The 23008-nt window shown below is 39.7% G+C and overlaps 1 protein-coding gene across 2 annotated transcripts; it reads right to left on the bottom strand.

Annotated features, from left to right (window-relative positions):
* Nucleotides 1–1902: 1902 nt before the first annotated feature.
* MRPL42 (mitochondrial ribosomal protein L42) lies at nt 1903–11976 on the bottom strand. 2 transcript variants are annotated; one of them, XM_070754781.1, is made up of 6 exons: nt 11885–11976; nt 9959–10075; nt 7936–7999; nt 6075–6159; nt 4755–4915; nt 1903–2276 (listed from the first exon to the last, which is right to left on the bottom strand). In XM_070754781.1, exons 2-6 carry the CDS (start codon nt 10023–10025, stop codon nt 2231–2233), a joined length of 423 nt encoding a protein of 140 aa, XP_070610882.1. In that variant the 5' UTR covers nt 10026–10075; nt 11885–11976; the 3' UTR covers nt 1903–2230. The 2 variants fall into 2 exon arrangements, with proteins under 2 accessions (XP_070610882.1, XP_070610883.1); XM_070754782.1 differs by lacking the exon at nt 11885–11976 and adding an exon at nt 11459–11809.
* Between the last annotated feature and the right edge of the window lie 11032 nt (nt 11977–23008).

The raw sequence follows: 23008 nt of genomic DNA, 5'->3' as shown, positions 1-23008 counted from the left end.
TAACATTGTTTCCTGTGCTTCTAATAAAATATTTTTCATTCTCTCTTTTAGGTTGGGTTTATCTCTCATTTATCCATAATTTGGATAATCATGTAATAAGCTACAATTAGGTTCAAAGAAGTTTTCAACTATTACAAATTATGGCTTTGTATTTGTGTTGATGATTTTGAGTTTCCCTTCAATCTTCAGCAAAATTAAGTTTTAACTACTAATTTGAGAACTTCAAAACACTTTTTTGGAATAATCAGGAAAAGGGCGATTAAAATTTGATTTTCGAAAATTACAAATGGACTAAGGTTCCAGATGAATTTGAAATAAAATTTGGGAATTATAAAGAACTCTTCCTGGGGGAAAATGCCTTAAAAACAAACAAACAATAGAATAAGGTTTTAAAAATTGGATACGAAGGAACTCAGATTATAATGAAAGAGCAAAAAGACATGAACTTGACTGTAGCATTACAGAATGGAACAAAATAGTCTAACGTTGGAGAATATTCTAATATTGAAGGTATTTTTGATTTTAAAAATGGATTCTGATGTTAATATTATCAAGAGTGACGTCTCCCTCTATGGAGATACTGTACCTAAAAGATGTTATGGAAGAAACAAGTTCTGCCTGACAGAGATGAAAATGGATTTGCAAATGATGGGCTACAAGATCTATGTAAAAAAACAGCTGTTTTAATAATTAAAAGGATATAGAAATAATAAACCAAAATAGAAACAATAAACTGTTGTGGTTCAGCCTGAGGCTGCTCAGGGACCGGCTGCGTCTCTGCTGGCTCCATGCCCGGAGGAGGATGACAGCGCAGAGGAGGGGGCTGAACAATCGGACGGGGGAGAGGAGAGTCAGGAATGGGATGAAGGAGAACAGCATGAGAGCCCCGCGGGGGGGGGGGGGGGCTCTCCCCAGCCAGTAGCTTGGAGTCATTAGGTGATGATGCACAAGCTATCATTGACATGAGACAGAGACGTTCAGAGCAACTACAGGAGCAGTTAAAGAAATATTATCACCATTGAATTAGAAACAGCTGGGTTTGGGTGTGGTCCTCATCAGCAGGGTTTAAAAGGCAGGCAAGGCCTTGAAGCCATGTGGAGTGTTATCAATTGGAGTTGCGGTGACCTGTTTTGATTCTCAGCGTCTCTGATCTTGGCTTGTGGCCTCGCAGTCTGGAAGACTCGTGGGAGGCGTCTGTTTGCTATCTACAGCTTCGCCTTGGCAGCAAGAATCTGGTATTGCTTCATGGACTATTGCCTTTGTGTATATATTTGAAGTTCCAGCGTTTTTCCTGTTTGTAAGGACATTTTCTGTTACCTGTGTTTTCCTTGAATTATATAAACTGCCTTGGCCTTTTACCAGTGTGTCTGGCTTCTCTTTTTGGGTTGGTATTGGCTTCTAGAGTGACCCAGACAGAACATAAACCAATATTGGTAATTTTCCTATAGTGAGTTTACAAAAGAGGCTTGTTAAAGTTTTGAAGAATCTCTTGTGAAGGAACAAAAATTGACTTTTGCTGACACCAGGAATATGATGGTGTTTTATGGATTTGAATATAAATAAGGGGTGGAGATCATTTGTATTTTAAGAGGTAATAAGTTAGTAAATTGTTTATACTTGTGATGTCATTTTATTTATTTTTTATCCTTATTTTTCTATTTTTTCCTTTCTTTTCTGCAGTTCTTTTTTCCTATTCTTTTAATTTGTATTAGTTTTTACACGTGTGAACCAAATCCTATGAGTGGCCCCATAGCAGGCTACACTTATACTGTGCATTTGTTTTTATGTCATTTTGATTCTGACAATCTTACAGAAGTTTCTGGAACAGAAAATCTGGTCATTATTTTTATAGGAATATAAAATAATTTTCAATGGGGTAACAAGAAGCAAAAGTACTCAATATACATTTCATAAGGTTTATTATTAAGTTTTTATTCTGATTTTGGCTGCATATTGTTAACATATTCTTTCACATACACCCAGATTCTCTCTCTCCACCCCCATAAAAAAAAGTATAGTAAATCTGAATTCTTGTACAGTAGTGCCCTCTGGTGGTTCACATACCAATTCAACTCAGCTAGCAATATTTGGGAATTAAACTTCTATTTTTCATATCCTTAGATTTTACAAATCAGAACCATTAGATTCTATAAATTATCTAGAGAAATTGACAAATGAATACTCCATCTACAGAGAGTAGCTTTCCATGATGATAAAAACCAACGTATTTTCATCGATCTTTGAGAATATTGGTTTTCTTGCGTCTAGTGTGATACCTAAATGAAAAAACCCCCAGAAGATATATTACGTTAGTATCTCAGATACCAAATAATTGAAATACTGTTTTTAAGAGATTAGGAGTGTTATTAAGAGTTATGTTTGAAAATGTTATCTTTATAAAGGAAGACTCTAGGCATATTTTATTTATCCAATAATTAAACATTTTTTGTGCTGTTTCTTTAATCATATACCAAATCTTTGGTTCAAGGAAAAAGTAACTCCCAGCTGTATAAGGATTCCAAATATTTTTAAAAGATGGACCCTGCTTGGAACATTCACAGGGGCAGAGGTTCATCAAAGCATACCCAGCATTATTCCCACGAAAAACCTGGTGGGAAAAAAGGAACAAGACTTTCTTAATCATTTCTAGACTTTCTAGATCAGTGTTTCCCAACCTTGACAACTTGAAGATATCTGGACTTCAACTCCCAGAATCCTCCAGCCAGCATTCGCTGGCTGGGGAATTCTGGGAGTTGAAGTCCAGATATCTTCAAGTTGCCAAGGTTGGGAAACACTGTTCTAGATAAATGGTTCCCAAACTTTTTCAGTCCACTGTCCCCTTGGTGATACAAACTCATCCTCACTGCCCCCATTCCCAGGTGGGCGTGGCATTGTGATCAGGCGGGTGTGGCCAACTTGTAAAATGTGGTGAAACTCACTTGACAATGTTCTTGCTTAGCCACAAAAATATTAGGCTCAATTGTCATAAGTCTTTCCTTCATTCTTTCTTTTCTCCCTTCTCCTTTCTTTCTCTTTCTGTCTGTCTGCCTTCCTTCCTACCATCTTTTTCTCTTTCTGTCTTTTTTCCTTCCTACCAACTTACTTACTTTCTTTCTTTCTATCTTTCTTTCTATCTTTCTTTTTCTTTCTTTCTTTCTAAGACCATATAAATAGTTCAGATTCACTCTCAGCCATGGAAACTCATTCAACCTCCTTAATGTACCTATAGGGCAGTAATGGCAAACCTATGACACGGGTGCCACAGGTGGCATGCAGAGCCATCATCTGCCGGCATATGAGCCATTGCTCTAGTTCAGCTCCAGCATGCATGTGTGTGTGCTGGCCAGCTGATTTTTTGGTTCATGTGTAAGCTCTGGGAGGATGTTTTTGGCTTCTAGAGGGCCTCGGTGGGGAGGGGTGTGTGGGAGAGGGAGTTTTCGCCCTCCCAGGTTCTAGGAAAGACTTTGTAGCTTAGAGAAGGTGAAAAATGGACCTGCCGGGCCCACCTGAAGTTGGGAAACGGGGGAGTGGAGGAGGATCATGTAGACATGCTTGGGGGGCGGGGCAGCATTTAATTATGGGCGTGGCCACTTGAGTGTGTACAATAGGTATTTATTTTATTTATTTATTGGATTTGTATGCCGCCCCTCTCCGTAGACTCGGGGCGGCTAACAGTAATAAAAAACAGCATGTAAATCCAATACTAAAACAACTAAAAAACCCTTATTGTAAAACCAAACATACATACAAACAAACAAACAAACAAACAAACAAACATACCATGCATAAATTGTAAAGGCCTAGGGGGAAAGAATATTTCAGTTCCCCTATGCCTGATGGCAGAGGTGGGTTTTAAGGAGCTTACGAAAGGCGAGGAGGGTGGGGGCAATTCTAATCTCTGAGGGGAGTTGGTTCCAGAGGGCTGGGGCCGCCACAGAGAAGGCTCTTCCCCTGGGCCCCGCCAAACGACATTGTTTTGTTGACGGGACCCGGAGAAGGCCCACTCTGTGGGACCTAACCGGTCGCTGGGATTCGTGCGGCAGAAGGCGGTCTCATAGATACCCTGGTCCGGTGCCATGAAGGGCTTTATAGGTGATGACCAACACTTTGAATTGTGACCGGAAACTGATCGGCAACCAATGCAGACTGCGGAGTGTTGGTGTTACATGGGCATTTTTGGGAAAGCCCATGATTGCTCTCGCAGCTGCATTCTGCACGATCTGAAGTTTCCGAACACTTTTCAAAGGTAGCCCCATGTAGAGAGCATTGCAGTAGTCGAGTCTCGAGGTGATGAGGGCATGAGTGACTGTGAGCAGTGAGTCCCGGTCCAAATAGGACCGCAACTGGTGCACCAGGCGAACCTGGGCAAACGCCCCCCTCGCCACAGCTGAAAGATGCGTATGCACGCACGCTTTCAGCGCCTGAGGAAAAAGAAGTCCGCCATCACTGCTATAGGGTAATGAGAAGGACAGAAATGTGAGGAACTGAGTGCTGTGTGTGTTTCAGGCTCATACAGAAAAATGGGGGGAAAAATCTAGTAGAGAAACGCTCTACTCCTGCAAACTCCAAACACTTTTCTATCATTTCCATCAAAAGTATAAATCTCGGGGTTGAATCCTTGAACCCTTATCAGTCAATAAATGCAGACCAAACCTGTGATACACCTCAACTGAGTTATGTGCCAGGAAAGAACTTGATGTATTGTAATTCTATTTCATTTTAATTTTACATTGTATACTTTCAGAAATACTTACTGTCCCACAGGATACCAGCGATGTTTAGTTGTATAAAACATTTTACTAAGTGCCTCAATTGTGGGCTCATCCATTTCGACTTCCTTTTCTCCTAATTTAGATTTCAGGACTAGTTCATGTGTTTCTTCTTTATAGGTCACAGGGTCTCGTTGGGGAATGGGCTGTCAAAATATGTGTTATTCTAATTAAGAAATACAACTATTGCTCCAAAGAGATTCCATTTACTAAGACTACACATCCAGATGGGCTGGCATTATTTGACTGTAGTACAATCAAGAAAGGCTAAGAACACAAGAACAGCAAAACTATTAATACTAATATACACCAAGGAAAGTTTTGTAAAAAGCATTTATAATGAGATCTCACTACAAGGGCTTTTTACAAGACTTTTCTTAGTGTGTATAGTTAGCCTAACATTCTTTTTTTCATCAATTGCCAGCCATATTTCTCCAGGAGTTTTATCTGCAAAACATAAAGACAGGGCCTACTTTCTCACTGTTTCCCTCCCTAACCCCATATCCAGTGATATGCTGCTTTTAAATCTGGAAGATTTGCTTATCTTCCTGGCTAACTTCCTTTAATCTAGGGGAGTCAATAATTACATATTTTGTGGCACTGAATTCATAAAATAATTGTGTGTGAAATAAAAATATTGTCTAAATGTTATTCCAACCAATATTAGAATCACTGACTCCAAACTTTAGAGAGGAAGCATCTACAACTGTACTCAAGGTGATCCATAATCAGTGAAAGCATTTACACCTTTTTAAATGATCCTGAACAATATTTAAGGTTAAAGTCAATATTGTACTTCTACATAGTATTGAGATGATCAGGACACCATTTTCCCATTATATGACCTGAATGTATTTATGTCATCTATTTGAAAGTAGCTCAAAGTATCTGAGGTAATCCGTTAATGTCATTTTGCTGCCTCCTGTATGATCTTATCTTGTAAATCTTATTAACCTTTTATGATCTTATCTTGTAAATCACATTTATACACTGCTCAAAATAATAAAGGGAACACTCAAATAACACATCCTAGATCTGAATGAATGAAATATTCTCATTGAACACTTTGTTCTGTACAAAATTGAATGTGCTGACAACATATGAAATTGTCATTCAGTGTTGCTTCCTAAGAGGACAGTTTGATTTCACAGAAATTTGATTTACTTGGAGTTATATTGTTGTTTAAGTGTTCCCTTTATTTTTTTGAGCAGTATATTATGGTATAATATCCAACAACATATATATGAGGAAGATTGCCTAGGCCTACTAACAATTTTCAGGAAGATGCAATTTTCAGTAACTTACTTTTGTGTGCTCATATGGAATGTCCATTGAAGGGTGATAGCAAACAATTGTCTTTCCATCTGATGTCATAGCAAGTTCAACTTTGCTAGAAAATAAAGCAGACATCAACATTCCTGCCATTTGAAAAAGATGCCATTGGATATAATGCTTTAATTAAAATGTATGGAAAATATACTAAATAGTAATTATTTTGAATGACACCCATAAGCTATATAATATTTAACTAAAAGTCACTAACAAGATTAAATGTTGCCAAATATATATTCCATAACAAAGCATTTTAATAAACATAAAAAAACCAAACAAGCAAACATGCCATACATAAACGGCATAGGAGCTAAAAGTGATATTTGCAGTCTAAAGACATTAAAATTTTAAATGCCCATATTCAATATTTCTATGGCATGGATGAACTGCCTCCCAGAAGTCATGATAGCCTTAGGCATATTGCCCACCAAAGCTGCAGACAAACTGGTGGGTGAAATGCAAAACTGTGTATCTCTCAATATGATGGAAATAACACAAAAAACAAGAAGATTCAATATTTCTGTTGAAAACTTAATGAAAGTAACTAAAGAACTGCAGAAAAAACAATTGCTGCCAACCTGCCTTCCATTGAGGACCTGTAAACTGCACGAGTCAAAAAGAGGGCGGGGAAAATATTTACTGACCCCTCGCATCCTGGACACAAACTGTTTCAACTCCTACCCTCAAAATGTCGCTACAGAGCACTGCACACCAAGACAACTAGATACAAGAACAGTTTTTTCCTGAACGCCATCACTGTACTAAACAAATAATTCCCTCAACACTGTCAAGACTTTTTACTAAGTCTGCATTACCATTACTAGTTTTTCTCATCATTCCTATCATCCTTTTCCCCCCACTTAGGACTGTATGGCTGTAACTTGTTGCTTGTATCCTAAGATTTTTATTAATATCGACTGCTTCGTCATTGCTTATTTGACCCCTATGACAATCATTAAGTGTTGTACCACATGATTCTTGACAAATGTATCTTTTACTTTTATGTACGTTGAGAGCATATGCACCAAGACAAATTCCTTGTGTTTCCAATCACACTTGGCCAATAAAATTCTATTCTATTCTATTCTATTTGGTACTTTTATAGTAATACAACTAAAACTGGAGATCAAATATATATAAAACATTTGAAGGATTATTCAATTTTTTTGGCACTTTTATTAGTTTTGTAGCCAAATTTCCCAGCATTCTGAGTTGCCTTAGAAGAATATATATTTCAGTTCAGGAGATATGGTAATAGTATGTTAGCCTGCAAACTGGACCATACTGGCTCTATCAGGCCTGCTTACATTCTTCCCCAATATATAAATTTGCAGAAAGGCTAGACAATTTTTTGTGAACCAACTTCTAGAAACCCTGCATAAAGCACCTCTCTTTCATAATTAAAGAACAATATACATGCAGAAACAGCTGGAGCAATTTACAGAACAAAAAAAGACAGGTGCTTTGTATGCTCTTCCACACATTGTGAATAATTCTTCTGCAGAATGTGTAGTGCTAGTGAATAATTATTTCACAGTTTAACCTTTATGAAAAAGCTGCTATTCTCCTCTGTTTAGAAATTAAAACTATATACAGTACATTATTAACTAGTGAAACCTAATCAATGCATCAGGCTGGTTAGTTTAAAACAACGGCACACACCAGTTTTTGCATTTGTCTTCAACCCACACATAAAACAAGAGAGTTGCAGTGTATTGGGGATATTGTGGTGGCACTGTATGAAACTCAATTACCACCCCATTCAGTACAAATGTTAGCATTTATCAGTCTTTGTAAATTAATAGCGATAACATGTAGAATAATCAATACTTGCCAGTTATAGTCATCAGGAAGTGGTGAATATGTAGATTTGGGATAGGCATGAAATATGGCTGCATCTGCAAATACAGGAGCTAAATGGTATAACAGAATACATACTAGACTGCCAAGCCTCCTTTAACACTGTAGGAATGAAAATACCACCAAAGTTATATAATGTAGTGTTAATCTAGGGGTTGATGATAAATTTAGGATTTTTAACCCTAGCATCAATCCAGTTGTTTTACTGTTCAAAACTTGTAAATCAAATTGCAACTTTGAAAGAAAAACCAATAGGGCAGTTTTATCCAACTTGGCGTTCTCCAATACAGTGGTACCTCTACCTACAAACGCCTCTACTTACAAACTTTTCTAGATAAGTACTGGGTGAGGGTGTTCAAGATTTTTTTGCCTCTTCTCAAGAACCATTTTCCACTTACAAACCCGAGCCTCCAAAATGGTAATCGGAAAAGGCAGAGAGAAGCCTCCGTGGGGCCTCTCTAGGAATCTCCTGGGAGGAAACAGGGCCAGAAAAGGCGGGGAGAAGCCTCTATGGGGCCTCTCTAGGAATCTCCTGGGAGGAAACAGGGCCTTCACCCTCCCTGTAGTTTCCCCAATCACACGTATTATTTGCTTTTACATTGATTCCTATGGGAAAGATTGCTTATTCTTACAAACCTTTCTACTTAAGAACCTGGTCATGGAACAAATTAAGTTCATAAATAGAGGTATCACTGTATTTTGGATGGGAATTATTATAATCCTCATCTTTAGTACCTTAGAATAATGGGAACTGGGGACATCAAGCTGAGGATGGCTGATTTAGAATACTGTATACAGAAAAGAGTGAGGTGTGGAAGGGATATAAATGTTCATGGGCATTTAAGACAAGACTACATACATTGGAAATCTAAGTGTATGTCATCTGATAGCAGTCACTAGTATTGAGTTCTATATTTTGAAAAAAAGGAAGAACAATAAGGTTCTTTGTCTGCTCATCTGCTATTCCCACAGTTGCCACTAATTATTAACATTATTTGTTCCCTTTACCTAATGTAATCCTGAGAATTTATATTTCTTATCACTCAAAATACCATTATATTTCCTTATCCATGAATATACGTAGTCAATTCACAATTACAACTAACATTGGAAATTCTGTTGCTAAGCAAAGTGGTTGTTAAATGAATCATACACAATTTTACCTTTCTAGCCTATGGACATTGAGGGAATCATTAAGCAAATTTGCCTTTCTCCTATTGATTTTACTTGTGGAAATCCCATTGCAAAGTTGCAAATAGTAATGATGTAACCATGGGACACTGAAAGTCTCATAGATATGTGCCAGTTGCCAAATGCCCAAATGTTGATCATGTGACCACAGAGAGATTGTGATGCTTGTAAGTCACTTATTTTAGTACTGTCATAACTTCAAAGAGTTGTTAAATGAATGATCATAAGTCAAAGACTACCTGTAATGCAGGGGTGAAATTCAGCTGGTTCTGACAGGTTTTGGAGAACAGGTATCGGACATTTTGAACAATTTGGAAAATCAGCGAATACCACCTCTGGATGGCCCCAGAGTGGGGTGGGGATGGAGATTTTGCAATATTCTTCCCCTGCCACACTCAACAAGCCATGCCAACAGAACTGGTAGGGGGAAAAATTGAATTTCACTCCTGCTGTAAAAATATTGACAACTAAGATCAGAAAAATAGAACTGTTCCTTCTTGCATAAACTGAATGCTATTACCGAACAGAAAATGGCTTAATCAATTTTACGTTGAAGTCAATTCTTTCTGTTCCTACGCAAGCCTAGTAACATAGCTTTATGGGGACAACATCATTGTCTCCTGAGCAAAGGAAGGCCACCACATGGAGGATTATTGTATGGCCAATATCTGACATAATGTTCATTTTTTTCAGAAAGATTAAAATGGGCTGTTGATTTTAATGTAAGGTTACTACTTTCCTGGCCACAAAGAAGAAGTATTCTAGTATCCAATTAGCTAGTAACACAGAGAATGTACAATGCTTACCAGTTAACAAAGGCTTCCTGATGAAAGTTGCCAAATGCAAAACAGACTTCCTTGAGATTGCAGCCATAATAGCTGGTCAAAGAGTGGAATTTGGAGAAATCAATTCAGGTTTCATTCCTGTTTGAAAGTCAACTCATTAGCTTAAATATGTTAAGTCAATAACAAGTTAATTACTCCAGTATTTCAACAGCTGTTCCGTGCATTACTAGGGCACAATTAACAATACAAAGTCTAATCATTGCCTCAGAATTCATTATTTTAATTCCAAAGAAAAGAACTTCCACATAGTCACAGTTATTATTAACTATTTCATTAGCCATAGTCCTCTAGTCTAAACCAACCTTCAAAATTTCCAGGTATGTGGACTTCAGTTCCCAGAATTATCATCAATAGCCATATTGGTTGTGGAATTTTGAATCCGAACTCCACATACCTGGAAATTGCCATGGCTGAGAACCACTGCTTGAAAGCCATATATTTCCAAAATAGAATTAGGATATTGCAAAAATAAGGAAAAACCAAAAGTTATATAAAGTATGCCTCTCATATAAATTTAACTTTTATGTATTGATCAAATTTATATAGCTGCTCATCTCACGAATTGACTGCATACAAGAATCCAGGAAAACAGTAAATATATAAAAGCCATTCACTGGTTGCCATGACTAGGGAAGGACTAGAAGCTGGCTCTCTCTATTAACAGTCCAGCTACACAACTGGCACTCTCTGCATTTTTATTCCAATATGGCTTTTAAAGTGATTTCAACACACTAATGTTATAATGTATGAACAAATAATAAAAGTTAAAATGCTACTTTAGTATTTTAAAATAGACATTTTTAAAAAAAAGGATTTTAAGGTAGCATTGAAAAGAGAAAGAAATGTCATTAGGCAAGTATTTTAGGAAGGTAGTTCCATACAGTATCTGTGGGAAATATTAAAATTCTGACTATTATTGCCATCCATTTAGTTTGGAGAGTAATACCATTTGAAATTCTCAGTTAAAGATTTCAAGGCAGAGGTGAGAAACCTGTGTTGACTCAGCCTTCAATCCTTCTGTAAAATGAGGACCTAGATTGTTGGGGGCAATATGCTGATTCTGTAAACCATTGAGAGGGCTGAAAAAGCACTATGAAGTGCTTTTACAGCACTTTGCAAGTGTAAATGCTATTCCAAATCTTGCTAACAAGTGGTCACAATGACTTATACATTTTTACCACTATCTGAAAAGCAGGTGGTTTATCTCTTTCAGAACTTGGGTAAATTGATACAGAAAATGCCAGGCTCTAACATAGTTGTGTCTTGAGCTGTGAAGTGAAATACTATGAACTGGTTTGGAATTAAATCAGTAAATTCACAAACAAGCATAATATGAATTATAGGGTTGTAGTGGTATTACACTTAAAATGATATTTAAATTGAGTTAAGTCTACGATAATAACCTACATATTGTAAATTCCTATGCAATTAGTCTGAAAACTTTATAATAAGTTGACTTACACAACAGAGAAGGCAGAAATAACGACCTGTCAGCTAGGGCTCATGGCTCTCATTTTACTGACTTTACCTGATTCTAGTCAGTCTTTATCAATCATTTGGGATAAACCATAACCTAATTTAATCACCAAATTTGGTTCGAATTAATAATTTAATTTATATACCGCCCGACTCCCACCGAATCTGAGTAGTAAACTGTGTTGGACTACGAGTGCCATAGAATGGGAGATTCAAATAGGATGAGAAGAGTGAAAGCTGCAGTCTAACACGTGGAGAATACCAGGTATTAAAAGTGCCCAATTGCACTATTTAAACGGCATAAGCTAAAATTTCCTATATGAGGGTGCAACTTTTGCGAAGGGACAATAGGACGTGGCCAAACAGCCAAAAGTCCAATGCAGGGAAAAGAAATAACGTAGAAACACTTACCAAATAGAGGACACCGGATCTCTACGACATAGACGAATTCTCGGAACAACTTCCGGGAACTCAAGGTCCACCAAAGGACACTGGGAAATGTAGTTCGGACGCGAAGACTGTCCAATTGGTAGCATCCGATATGATAGATCTTAGCACAGAAGTTTTTCCGATTAGTTTCGTTTTCATAGTTTATATATAGCATGGTGTGTGAAAACAGAACAGTTCAATCTGCAATAACACGTGCTTGTGTCTAGATCTAATTGCCTGTTCTTTAATTCCAAGTAGATAATTCTATAACTGGTTTTGGCTGGAGTTTCTAACTTAAACAAAAATATATTTGATGGGCTTAAAGTCCTCCTACTCTGGTAGGTAGAGTGTAAGTCAATTTCTTGACTCATGTTTCTGCGTTTGGAGAAAGACTTGGTGCAATTGAAAAATATATAAATTCTAGGCAGCTGCAAGAGCCATTCTTAGCATCTCCAAATTAGTTTGGGAAAACTTAGAACATGAAAATCAATGTAGGTGACATGATTCATTTAATTTAAATTTGTTTGGTGATCTGTTGGACCATAGGTGAACATCCTAGAACCCACAATGAAAAAGTCTTCCAAATTCAGAACCACTAATATTTTGTTCCTTAAAAATACTCTGGCCAAAATGGTTGGCTGGTTTCAGATTTATTTGTCAAAATATAGATTTAATACTGCAGAACTGTCAGATATAAGAATGGAAGGATAACATTCAGAAACTGGTGTAAAAGGAAAAGATAGAGGCAGTACTACATGGGAGGAGATGAAAGGAGAAATAAGTTGGGAAATGGCACATCCAGTATTATGGATGAGCTCCTTGCAGTGTAGTCGTATCTTCCTAATAGAAGCCCGGAATAAAAGAGTAATATTTCTATAATATGTAAACATAGACCCCAAAAATATTTAACACAGTGAGGAAAGATATAGAGACAACCTGTTTTAGAATTTAGAACAAATCAGAAATCATCCATGGTAGGCTGAAACAATAAAAAGAATAACAGAATGTCTGTAGGGATGGGAAAATAGCACCATAAGAGTCAAGCTATTCTTCAAAGCATCTAAAGGCAGAAAACGAAGCAATGGATGGAAATTAATCAAGGAGGGAAGCAACTTAGAAATTTCTTGACAGTGACAATTAATCAGTGGAACAACTTGCCTCCAGAAGTTATGAATGCTTCAACAGTGGAAGTTTTAAAGAAGAGAATATTGATGCAGGGTAATTGATATTGGTGACATACAAGTGTAGTAAGTTAGCATCCAGCCATCTCCTAGAATAATGAAATATTCTAGGAAATATTAAAAAGGCAGAATATTATAGATTCTCTAAAGGAAAAATATGTTTCTAAAGACCCTCAGCTCCCTACCCACCCACTCACTCCAGCAGGTATTTTGATACCAACCTATCTAAAAAACAAAAGGCTGGGCCAGCTTATCTACAAAACAAAAAACCTTCACCTTCAGAACATAGCTCCCTCCCCCAAATATATGAGCAACTGCTGCACAAATAACAGGATGTGAGGAGGCAATGCCAAAATGGGAGGGAAAGGGAGGGAGAATATCCCACAGGCCCCACATGTATCTGCCTTCCATGCAGAATGACCTTGTGGAAGATGCTCCTGCAAACCCTAGCTTTTGCAGCTCTTCTCTTATTGGCGGCTTCAAAAAGAATGGTCACACAAAAATTCTTGCCAGCCCTAGCTCTGTTGACCTGGAACTGGGGGAAGGGGGGCTGGCACTGGAGCTCCAAGCAGTGGCTGGTGCAGGCTGTCTGTGCAGCCATGAAGCAGGATCGGTGTGGGCAGTTCTTGCCCGCAGCATTGCTGGTGAGGATCGGATCAAAGTGCTGCTGCTGCCCAAGATCAGCAGGCCAGTTTCGGTGAGCCAGATGCACCGCTGTCACTCAGCGATGAAGAAGAGAGAGAAGGTGCTGTGAGAGAACCCATTTCTCACGTTCTTCTTTTCCTGGGCAGTGGGAGCAAGTTCAGCTCCCCGAATTCGGCCTGCCGATCTCGGATGGCGAGGGGGAGTGGCAGGTGGGCAGTGGGGGCAGTGGAGAAGTGAGACTCTTGGAGCGAGACAGAGCTCCCCTTACTGCCTTTTCTCTCTGCCTTGCTGGGTATGGCAGGATCTGGAAGCCTAGATCTGCAGTCCAGATTCAGTGAGCTGGACGTACCACTGTCACTCAAGAGAGAGAGAGGAGGTGCTGCAAGAGAGCACATTTCTCATGTTTTTTTCCTCCTGGGCTATGGCAGCATGTTCGGTTTCCTAAATATGGCCTGCCAATCTTGGCCACTAAAGGGGAGTGGCAGGTGTAGAGAGATGGGGTGGTAAGGTGCATGGAGCGGGACAGGGCTTCCCTTGCTGTCTCTTCTCTCCCTCTTGCTGAGCATGGTAGGAGCTGGAGGTCAAGTAAGACAGGTAGGGTGGTGGATGGAGTGTGTTGGGCCACGAGATGCACATATTATCGGAGCCTGGCAGCTCTGTCACATCTCTCAACCAGTCTGTGCAGGGAAATATCTTGCATGGTAAAGAAAAACATCTCGTGGGTGTGACCAATTAACTTCTTGCACTCGCAAAAAGTTTTTCTTTACTGTGCAAGAGGTTTCCCTGCACAGACTGGCTGAGAGACACGATGGAGCTACCAGTCTCCGGTAAGATACGCATCTCATGGTGGAGTGCAATTTGGGGATGGCAGGTGGGGCGGTGGATGGGCCGGGCCATGAGATGCACATCTTACCAGATACTGGAGCTCCACTGCATCTCTTGGCCGATCTGTGCAGGGAAATATCTTGCACAGTGCCGAAAATTAGCTGGCCAGTGCATGCATGTGTGCTGAAGCTGCCATAGGGCAACACCTTGCGTGCCCTCACATATGGCTCTGGGTGCCACCTATGGCACATGTGCCATAGGTTTGCCATTATTGCCATAGTTAATCAATCAATTTCATTTTAATAGTCCCAGAAGTTATCAAAAGCCTCTTTATGTTCCCTTTATAGATTCAATCTTCTAGTATAACATTCAGGGGTCATTTTAATTAAATAACTTCCTTGCTCTCATGTTTGAGTACCCAGCAGTTATGGGATAGTTAGATAGATCCAATAAATATTTTCACAAACCTTCATATAATATTCCCAGACGTGTATATTTTCCTTTCACCAGCAGGTGGCGATCTCAACCTAAATTTCAGTGTTGCCACTGGTCAGTTTAATTTTAGTCTTTCAATTATAGTTTTAATTATAGTTCAATTATAGAAGCAGGATAAGTTTTTAAAATATTTCCAGCATTTTAAAATGCCTCCCCATTACCATGTCTTCTCAGTTTAAGAGTACAATTTTCTGTATTTTTAAAGATTTACTGTTTTTATCTCTTTGAATCTTTTCCTTCTAGCATGGTATTTTTCTCAGAATAGTTAATTGCTGCTTTAACAAATAATTCTGACCAAATAATTCTAAATTATTCCTTAGGGTTAGGTTTTAAGTGAAAGGAAATCCTCTTCCCCAATTCCAGTTCACCTACTTCACTCCAACATTAGTCTTAGTTGTTCCTCAATTGTCCCAGCTTCATGGCAGCCATCTTTAGGCTGCCTCTTCTTGCTGGGTCAGAGAGGAGAGCTGTGACAGTGGGACAGTGCAACTGTTATAAATGCCCGTTGCCAAGTGCCCAAATGTTCATTTCATGGCAGTGTGAAAAATGATCATAAGTCTCTTTTTTTCCAGTGTTGTGACTTTAAATGATCCAATTGGTTTTAAGTCAAGGACTACTTGTTGTTGTAATCATAGATTTATAAGCACTGGAATTTGGAAATAAAATAGTACTGGAGAGTGATGTTTTAAGCTAAATTATGTGCTGATTAAAATCTTAATTCTTCCTCTATGGAAAGGCAGCCCAGGCTGAGCAAGCATTCTGCAGAATCATGTATGGAAAGCATTTAAAGAAAACATATAGAACTTCCATATAAGGATGCATTACTGACATTCCTTTGCAATCACACAATCATGGGAAAAAAGCAAGGAATGCAGCTTCTGAGAAGCTTGCCTTATAAGGTACAAAAGTAAATAGTAGCTGGAGGATGGCTTAATGTATGTGGCTTTGCCGAATTGGTTATTCTGTACCACATGTCAGAACTGTGAATACACAATAAATAGGAGAGACCTGGATCCATTCTGGGTCGTCCTCCCATCGAGAAAACATTCTCTCTGTCATTTCATTCTGATGTGACAATTCATGGCATGCTGTGCCTTCCCCGAGGGCGACCCACTGAAGGAGGGCTGCATGCCTTCAACTTGTATTCTTCAAAACATTTTCAATTATTATTTCTTTTTCCAACACCTTGTGACAAAATTGAATCTAGCAGTGGTCATTAAATAACCAACTTATTAACAAGCAAAGAGGTTAAGAAAAGTTTGTACTGTTGCCCATAGAGGAGGGGTGTCAAACTGGATTTCTTTGAGGCCTCGATCAGCATTGTAGTTCTCCTTCGTGGGCCAGCCAGGTAGGGAAGACACCATTTTCAGCCTGGACAGCTTCCTGCAGCACTTTGCTGCCCAAAATGTGTCATTGGGGGGGGAGGTGCACATGCAGTCCCTTTGCACCCCGTTTTAGCTGCCAGAAGCACAGCAGGCTGGTCCTTTGCTATTTCTGGTCCTTTGCTATTTCCTGTGGACCAGACTTAAGCACGCCGTGGGTTAAATCAGGCCCGTGGGGGCCTTGAGTTTGACACCCCTGCCATAGGAAGATCAAAATCTATAGGATGATAAATGTAGCATTATGTTCAAATAGTCTTGTTAGAAGGCTGGGACAAAGATCCCAACACCACATACTTTTCCCAGTATTGCTAGAGAGATTGGTGACCCCCCCCCCCATCTTGGATATTACTTAGGTGATGGTTTCATAATGTGGTTATTGAATTGCATATTACTTTCTTTAAAGGTAACATTGCTTTAGGTTTTGACATCTTCCATTTATTATCCTTTCTGTCTACTTAATACAAGGGAGAGCTGAGTCATTCAGGCAGAATTGCAGCATCGAGACAAACGCAATGGAAATACAGTATGGTATTGTAGAATGGAGGCATTACTTTTCCCAGTATTGCTAGAGAGATTGGTGGTCTCCCCTCCCCATCTTGGATATTACGTAGGTGATGGTTTCATAATGCGGTTGTTGAATTGCATATTACTTTCTTTAAAGGTAACATTGCTTTAGGTAAAGTAGTACTCCTGGTGGCTTCAAGGACACGGGTATGTCATTTTCCTTGGCAACAGTGCAGAAATGATTTACTGCTTTCTTATTCTGAGAATTCTTTCTCCCTAGTCTGGTTTTTCCTGATGATCCAAATACTAATCAGACCCCAATTAGTTTCTAAGCCCACATAAAATCAGCCAGATGCTGCTTCCTGCTGAGGCAATGCATTGTTCAAATGTCCTTCAGCAGGTATATGACCATAGTTCAGCTTTCCCCAACCTGGAGATGAATTAGATGCCAGAATTCTCAGTCTACATGACTATTGACATTAATTATTTTTCTGTATGTAAAATGCTAACATTGAACTGTGTAGAGAAAATGTAACGATTTTCAATTTAAGCTGCTGGTGACTTAATGGATATGTTAACATGATCATCTTCTAGAACAAGGGAGTCAAACTTGCTTCGTCATGGCATCATCACGTGACGTATCAGGACTTCCCACCTTTGCTAAACCTGGCGTGGCTGTGGCCTATGCGTGATGCATCTGGCTCATGGGCCGGAGGTTTGACAGCTCTGTTCTAGAATGTTTTAAAATCTCACTAGTGTAAGAGACATTTTCAGGAGAGCATCCAGGAGTAGGAAGGAGTGATTTGTAAGATTTGAAAGACAGGATCTATAGTGAAAGAGAAACACAGGTCAGCAAATAAAAGATGTTTCACATTTTCTCAAAATCAATTTATTTGAATTCAGCGATAATTTTTAATAGGGAATTGTAGAATCAAATATTAGTATCACAAAGCAACCTTCCTGGATGAAGGTCATAATAATACCAGTATTTTACAGCCAATGGTAAGAACTAGTTATTTGGTGAAGGACTCCATTTCTAAGAAGTCCCATGATCAGATAACTATCATTCCAGTCTTGGATTCAGAAGAGACACTCAAAATAGAGTTGCAATTGAAATATGAAGGTATGACAGAATTTGCTTTCAGTACAAATGCAATATGAGAACAATATTAAATTACCGATAGGCATTATGAGACAGCTGCCTCAAGATGCAAGTTTGGGATGCAGTGGAATGGCAATAATTATGTACTGACTTTTACAGCGAGAGAGATATGTGTTCCCTCATTTATTGCGGGTGTTAAGTTCCCGGACAACCCGCGATAAATGAAAATCCGCGAAGTAGGAACGCTATATTTATTTAAGTATTTATACACTATTTTAAGGCTTTATAAACACTCCCCCACAATTCTATGCTACATAAACCTTTCCCATTCCCTTAATAACCATTCCCACGCTGTTCTGCGCATATATTGTGGCATGGTAGGGGTTGAATGTATTCAGTCTTTACCAAAAACTTTCACAAAAAAACACCACAGACAAAAAACTTTCGACACGCGATGAAACGATGCTCCACGTGAAATGGCCGAGTGTAGGAGCAGACTCAGAGATGGGGAAGATGCGCACAGGTGAAAAGTAAACAATGTGCTATTGTACTGAACCAGTCAGGCTCTGGAATACAAAGCAGCACTCTCTGGTTGGTCACTTCTCCTCAATCAACCAATCGTGTGTTGTTTACAATCTCATTTAGGCAAGTAGCGTCTTAGGCGGGCAATGTTGCTTCTCGTTTCCCGTGTGTACTGTATTCATCCACTGAGTAAATATGCACTATTTACTGTAATTTGTAATATTTTATGATTTATAACATTCCTTTGTTGTTAGAATTAATATTGTTAATATATTTTTATACATTTTGGGATTTTTTCATGTAAAAATTCATCAAATATATATATTTTCTGCAGATCAAGTTCTGCAGAAAACCCACGTAAGTAGTGAAAATCCGTGATATATTTTTCCCATTAATATTTTATAAAAACCCGCGATGCACTGCACAGGTATTATATTAAATTGATAGTCTCTCACTTGTCTATATGACCACGGAAGTGTGCATAAGGTTATCAGATATATAAAGAATTGGACAAATGGGTGGGTGGATGCACTGGCTGGTAATACTCAACTTCCAAACATATGCAAAAAGACAACATGAAATAGCGGTACAGGGGGGAAGTGACTATTATGGGGTGATCATGTCCTCGCTCCTCTGTTGCTATGAGAAGAAATTCTAAGGCATTACAGGAGGGGCACCCAGGGGTGGTCAGAATGAACCGTGGTAGCCCAATCTGGACATAAAGGACTGGATCACAAAGCTTTTCCTCCAAGGTCCCCTGTCTACGAGTGGAAGCAACCCAGGGCCCCTTGGTCATGCATACACATGGATTTTGTGGGTCCATTTCATGGGCAAACATTTCTAATAGTAGTCAACACATATTCAAAATGGTTGGAAGCGGAAAGGACATTAGAGGCAGTCATTAGAGTCCTAAGAAAATTATTTGCTACACATGAGCTGCCAGATATAATAGTTTCAGTCAATGGGCTGCAGCTAATATCAAAACCATTCGAATGATTCCTAGCCAGTCTGGGAATCAAACACATGCTAATCGCTCCCTTCAAGCTGAGCAGCAATGGCCTAGCAAAATGCACAGAGCTATCAAGGAGGCCCTAGGGCGGATCATTCCAGGAGATTGGATAAACTCTTAACAACGCAACACATAACCCCTAGTACAGCCACAGGGAAAAGCCTTGCGGAACTTCTAATGGGCCAGAAACTCCGGTCTGTCCTTGACAGGTTACATCCAAGTTACTCAAATGACAAGGAAAGTTTCAATACGGCGAAAATAAAAACGTTTTAAATAAACGATCCAGTATATGCAAGAAACTTCACCGCGGATTCCCTGTGGCTACCTGGGAAATTCCTGGAAATAGCAGGCCCAAAATCATACATAAGAGGCCTGGGGGATGGCAGAACCTGGTGGTGTTATGTGGACCAACTACGGCACCGCCAGCCATTAAACGCCAACTAGGAAACAGGCCCACCCCTAACAATGTTCTCCCTACAGCTACAACTAATTCCCGAAAGCTGGTACACTTATCTTTTGATACGGAGGCGCCACCCAGCGACAACGAGCAGTCCAGCTTGGCAAAAACATGTTGGGTGAACTGTTCCAGAAGGTTCCAGAAAGGGAGCCAGAAAGAAAAAAAACACATCCTCTCCAGCCTCAGCCAACGCCCCCACTGAACTGTGTAGGTCAACTAGAGCAGTTAAACATCCTACTTATTTAGGTGATTACGCACTGAACTAAAAGGGAAGGGATGTTTTATCCTGAGAAGCTGGGAAGTTTTCACTCCAGTCCGACAAGGAAGTGGAGCAGGGAAATTCTGATTGGCTCCTTCCCAAAAGGGCTCCCTATTTAAACCTCTGCCGAAAGGAGGCAGGGGCTGATGTTTGCTCACTATAAAGAGCAATAAAGAGTTGGTGTCTCACTGCCAGTCTCCTGCCTCTTTGGTATCTGAACTCAACACCTGTAACTAATTAATGTCTTATTAATTTCAGGCAATAGGGAAAGTTGTCTCCAGAGCACAAATCTACAAATGAAAATCACCAACCTTGTTAACTTGCTATTAGCATTCATTAGGGAAGCACTCCCTTATGATGAAAAACTGATCCAGAAGAGATACTCAAAAGGCCTGACAAAATTTGATTTTAATCCTATGCTTGTTGAATGGAGGGCAGGAGGACAAAAAGTTCATGTCTTCCTTTTGCCCAACTCTGATAATCCTAGATGCTTAAGGATATTGTTCTACCTGTGTACTGAGGAGAACAATGCAATATTATCTTGTTGGTATACCAAGAAGAAATAAATGTGCTCAAGACAGTGTGTGTGTGTGTGTGTGTGTGTGTGTGTGTGTGTATTTAAATTTGTATGCCGCCCATCACCTGAGATACTCTAGGCAGCTCATAACAAAGATTAAAACATATAAATAATATTAAAAGCTCTAAAAACAATCTAAAAACAATTTGAATCCCACAGTTAATTTAATTTATTTTAATTTAATTTATTTGACTTCTGTGCCGCCCAATCCTGTGGGACTCAGGGTGGCTTACAACAATAAATGATACAATACATTGATAAAAAAGTCAAATATTAAATAATATAACAATAAAAAACCCATTATAAAACCCAAGAGAACTATCTAACCAAGTACACATACATACAAGTCAATCACAGTTCAGGCCTGCCTGGATGTTAACATTCACAGCCCATAGGCCTGCCGGATTAAAACCGTACATGCCATTTATCACTGGATCTCAATGGTACACCCTCAGATCTACGACCACAGGCCTGCTGTACGAGCCAAATATTTACAGCTTTCTGGAAGGCCAGTAGGATTGAGGTTGTCCGAATCTCAGAAGGTAGCTGGTTCCAGAAAGTCGGAGCAGCCAGAGAAGGCCCTCTCTCATGGACCCACCATCTGACACTGTTTAGCTGACAGGACCGGAGAAAACCAACCCTGTGGGCCCTTATCAGTCGCTGGGAGCTATGTGGCAGTCTCATAGTTTGGCCCTAAGCCATGTAGGGCTTTAAAGGTAAGAGTCAACACATTGAATTGCACCTGGGTGCAGTTCGCGGAGGATAGGTTTAACATGGGTGTATCTAGCTGCACCCACAACAGCTCACATTCTGGACCAACTATAGTATTTGAATGCTCTCCAAGAATAGCCCCATGTAAAGCGCATTGCAATAATCTAGCCGTGAGGTGATAAGGGCATAAATTCTATGGAAGTAAAAATCTGCTAACAACTCACCTGCCGAATCAACTAGCCCTGAAAATGGATGGCGCTGGAGCATCAGGCCCATATCTGGGCCAGTAAAGTGTGCCCCAGGGGCTAGCTCACGATGAGTAGGAGGGCCGCCATGATGGGCCTTGAAGCCTAGAGCATGGGCCGGGGTGGAGACGCCACGGGCCCAGATCTTGGTAGTAGTAGCAAATATTAAAATGAGAACTTTGAAGGCCAAAGTGGAGAAGGGTTCCATGTGAACAGCAGTTGACCATGGGCCAATTGGTCCTGAGCGATAGGCGAGCACCATTCCAAAGGGATGGGCAATGGCCTCCATCGCCATTGGCCGATTGAAAAGGAGTCGGGTTCAGCTCTCTGAATCCATAGTGGTGAAGACAGGCGCCATGAGGCATCCAGTATGTTTACATGACCTATCCCAGAGAAGCCGACGGGAGCCCCAGGGAGAGTTCTGTGGGCCGTGAATATTTTCATCTGTCACAGCCAATTGTGTTGAGTAACATGCATGTGCGTTGATTGGATTGTTTGTGCTGGGGTTTTATAATTGGGATTTTACTGTTTTAATATTTATATTTGACTTTTTTTATTATTGTAATTTGTATTTTTATATTGCTGTAAACCACCCTGAATCCCATTGGGATTGGGTGGCATAGAAGTCGAATGAATGAATAGCCATGAGAAGAGTCTCCTGATCCAAGTACGCTTGCAATTGGTGCACAAGGCAAACCTGTGCAAAGGTCCCCTAGCTACAGCTGTCAAATTGGTCTAATTTGGGAGCGTTAATAATAAACTAATTTTAAAAATATGTTTAATATTTTCCACAGGAGCCATATTAAAATGTTTACTTTTTTTGATGATCACGTGGCCCACCTAGAGGAAACCAGCAATGCTAAACCTTACCTGGTTTGCTTAGTGTTATACTCTTGTGTAAACCCAGCCAGCTTTAATTGATTCAGCAAATAACGGTTAAACAACCATGGTTTAATCTTCAGGCAAAAAATAATAATAAAAAAATCCCTCGTTAGGATGAGAATTTTGCTGCTTTGCCTCAGGCAACAGAACGCAGAGCGGCCTTTCTCCGGCAAAGAGAAGCTCCTCAATGGTTCTCATCTTTAAGCGAGATTAAGAGCCGCGCCTTCTCGAGCCCGCCCGCTCAGGAACCCAGTGGGTTCATTCATCCTCTCTCGCTAAGCAATTGTCACTACACTTCCCAGCTTGCCGT

Source organism: Erythrolamprus reginae, chromosome 6 (genome assembly GCF_031021105.1).
Source record: "Erythrolamprus reginae isolate rEryReg1 chromosome 6, rEryReg1.hap1, whole genome shotgun sequence".
In the NCBI taxonomy this organism is placed as follows: domain Eukaryota; kingdom Metazoa; phylum Chordata; class Lepidosauria; order Squamata; family Dipsadidae; genus Erythrolamprus; species Erythrolamprus reginae.
Note: the sequence above shows the minus strand (reverse complement) of the source record. Positions and strands in the feature narration are given on the sequence as shown.

What these genes read in the sequence shown, in the direction of transcription:
- MRPL42 (XM_070754781.1), bottom strand. Translation starts at nt 10,025, where the DNA reads ATGGCTGCAATCTCAAGGAAGTCTGTTTTGCATTTGGCAACTTTCATC. An exon ending in TTCCATATGAGCACACAAAA is followed by an intron (nt 4,916 to 6,074) that starts GTAAGTTACTGA and finishes ATATTTTGACAG; the next exon opens with CCCATTCCCCAACGAGACCC. An exon ending in CGCTGGTATCCTGTGGGACA is followed by an intron (nt 2,277 to 4,754) that starts GTAAGTATTTCT and finishes TTTTTCATTTAG; the next exon opens with GTATCACACTAGACGCAAGA.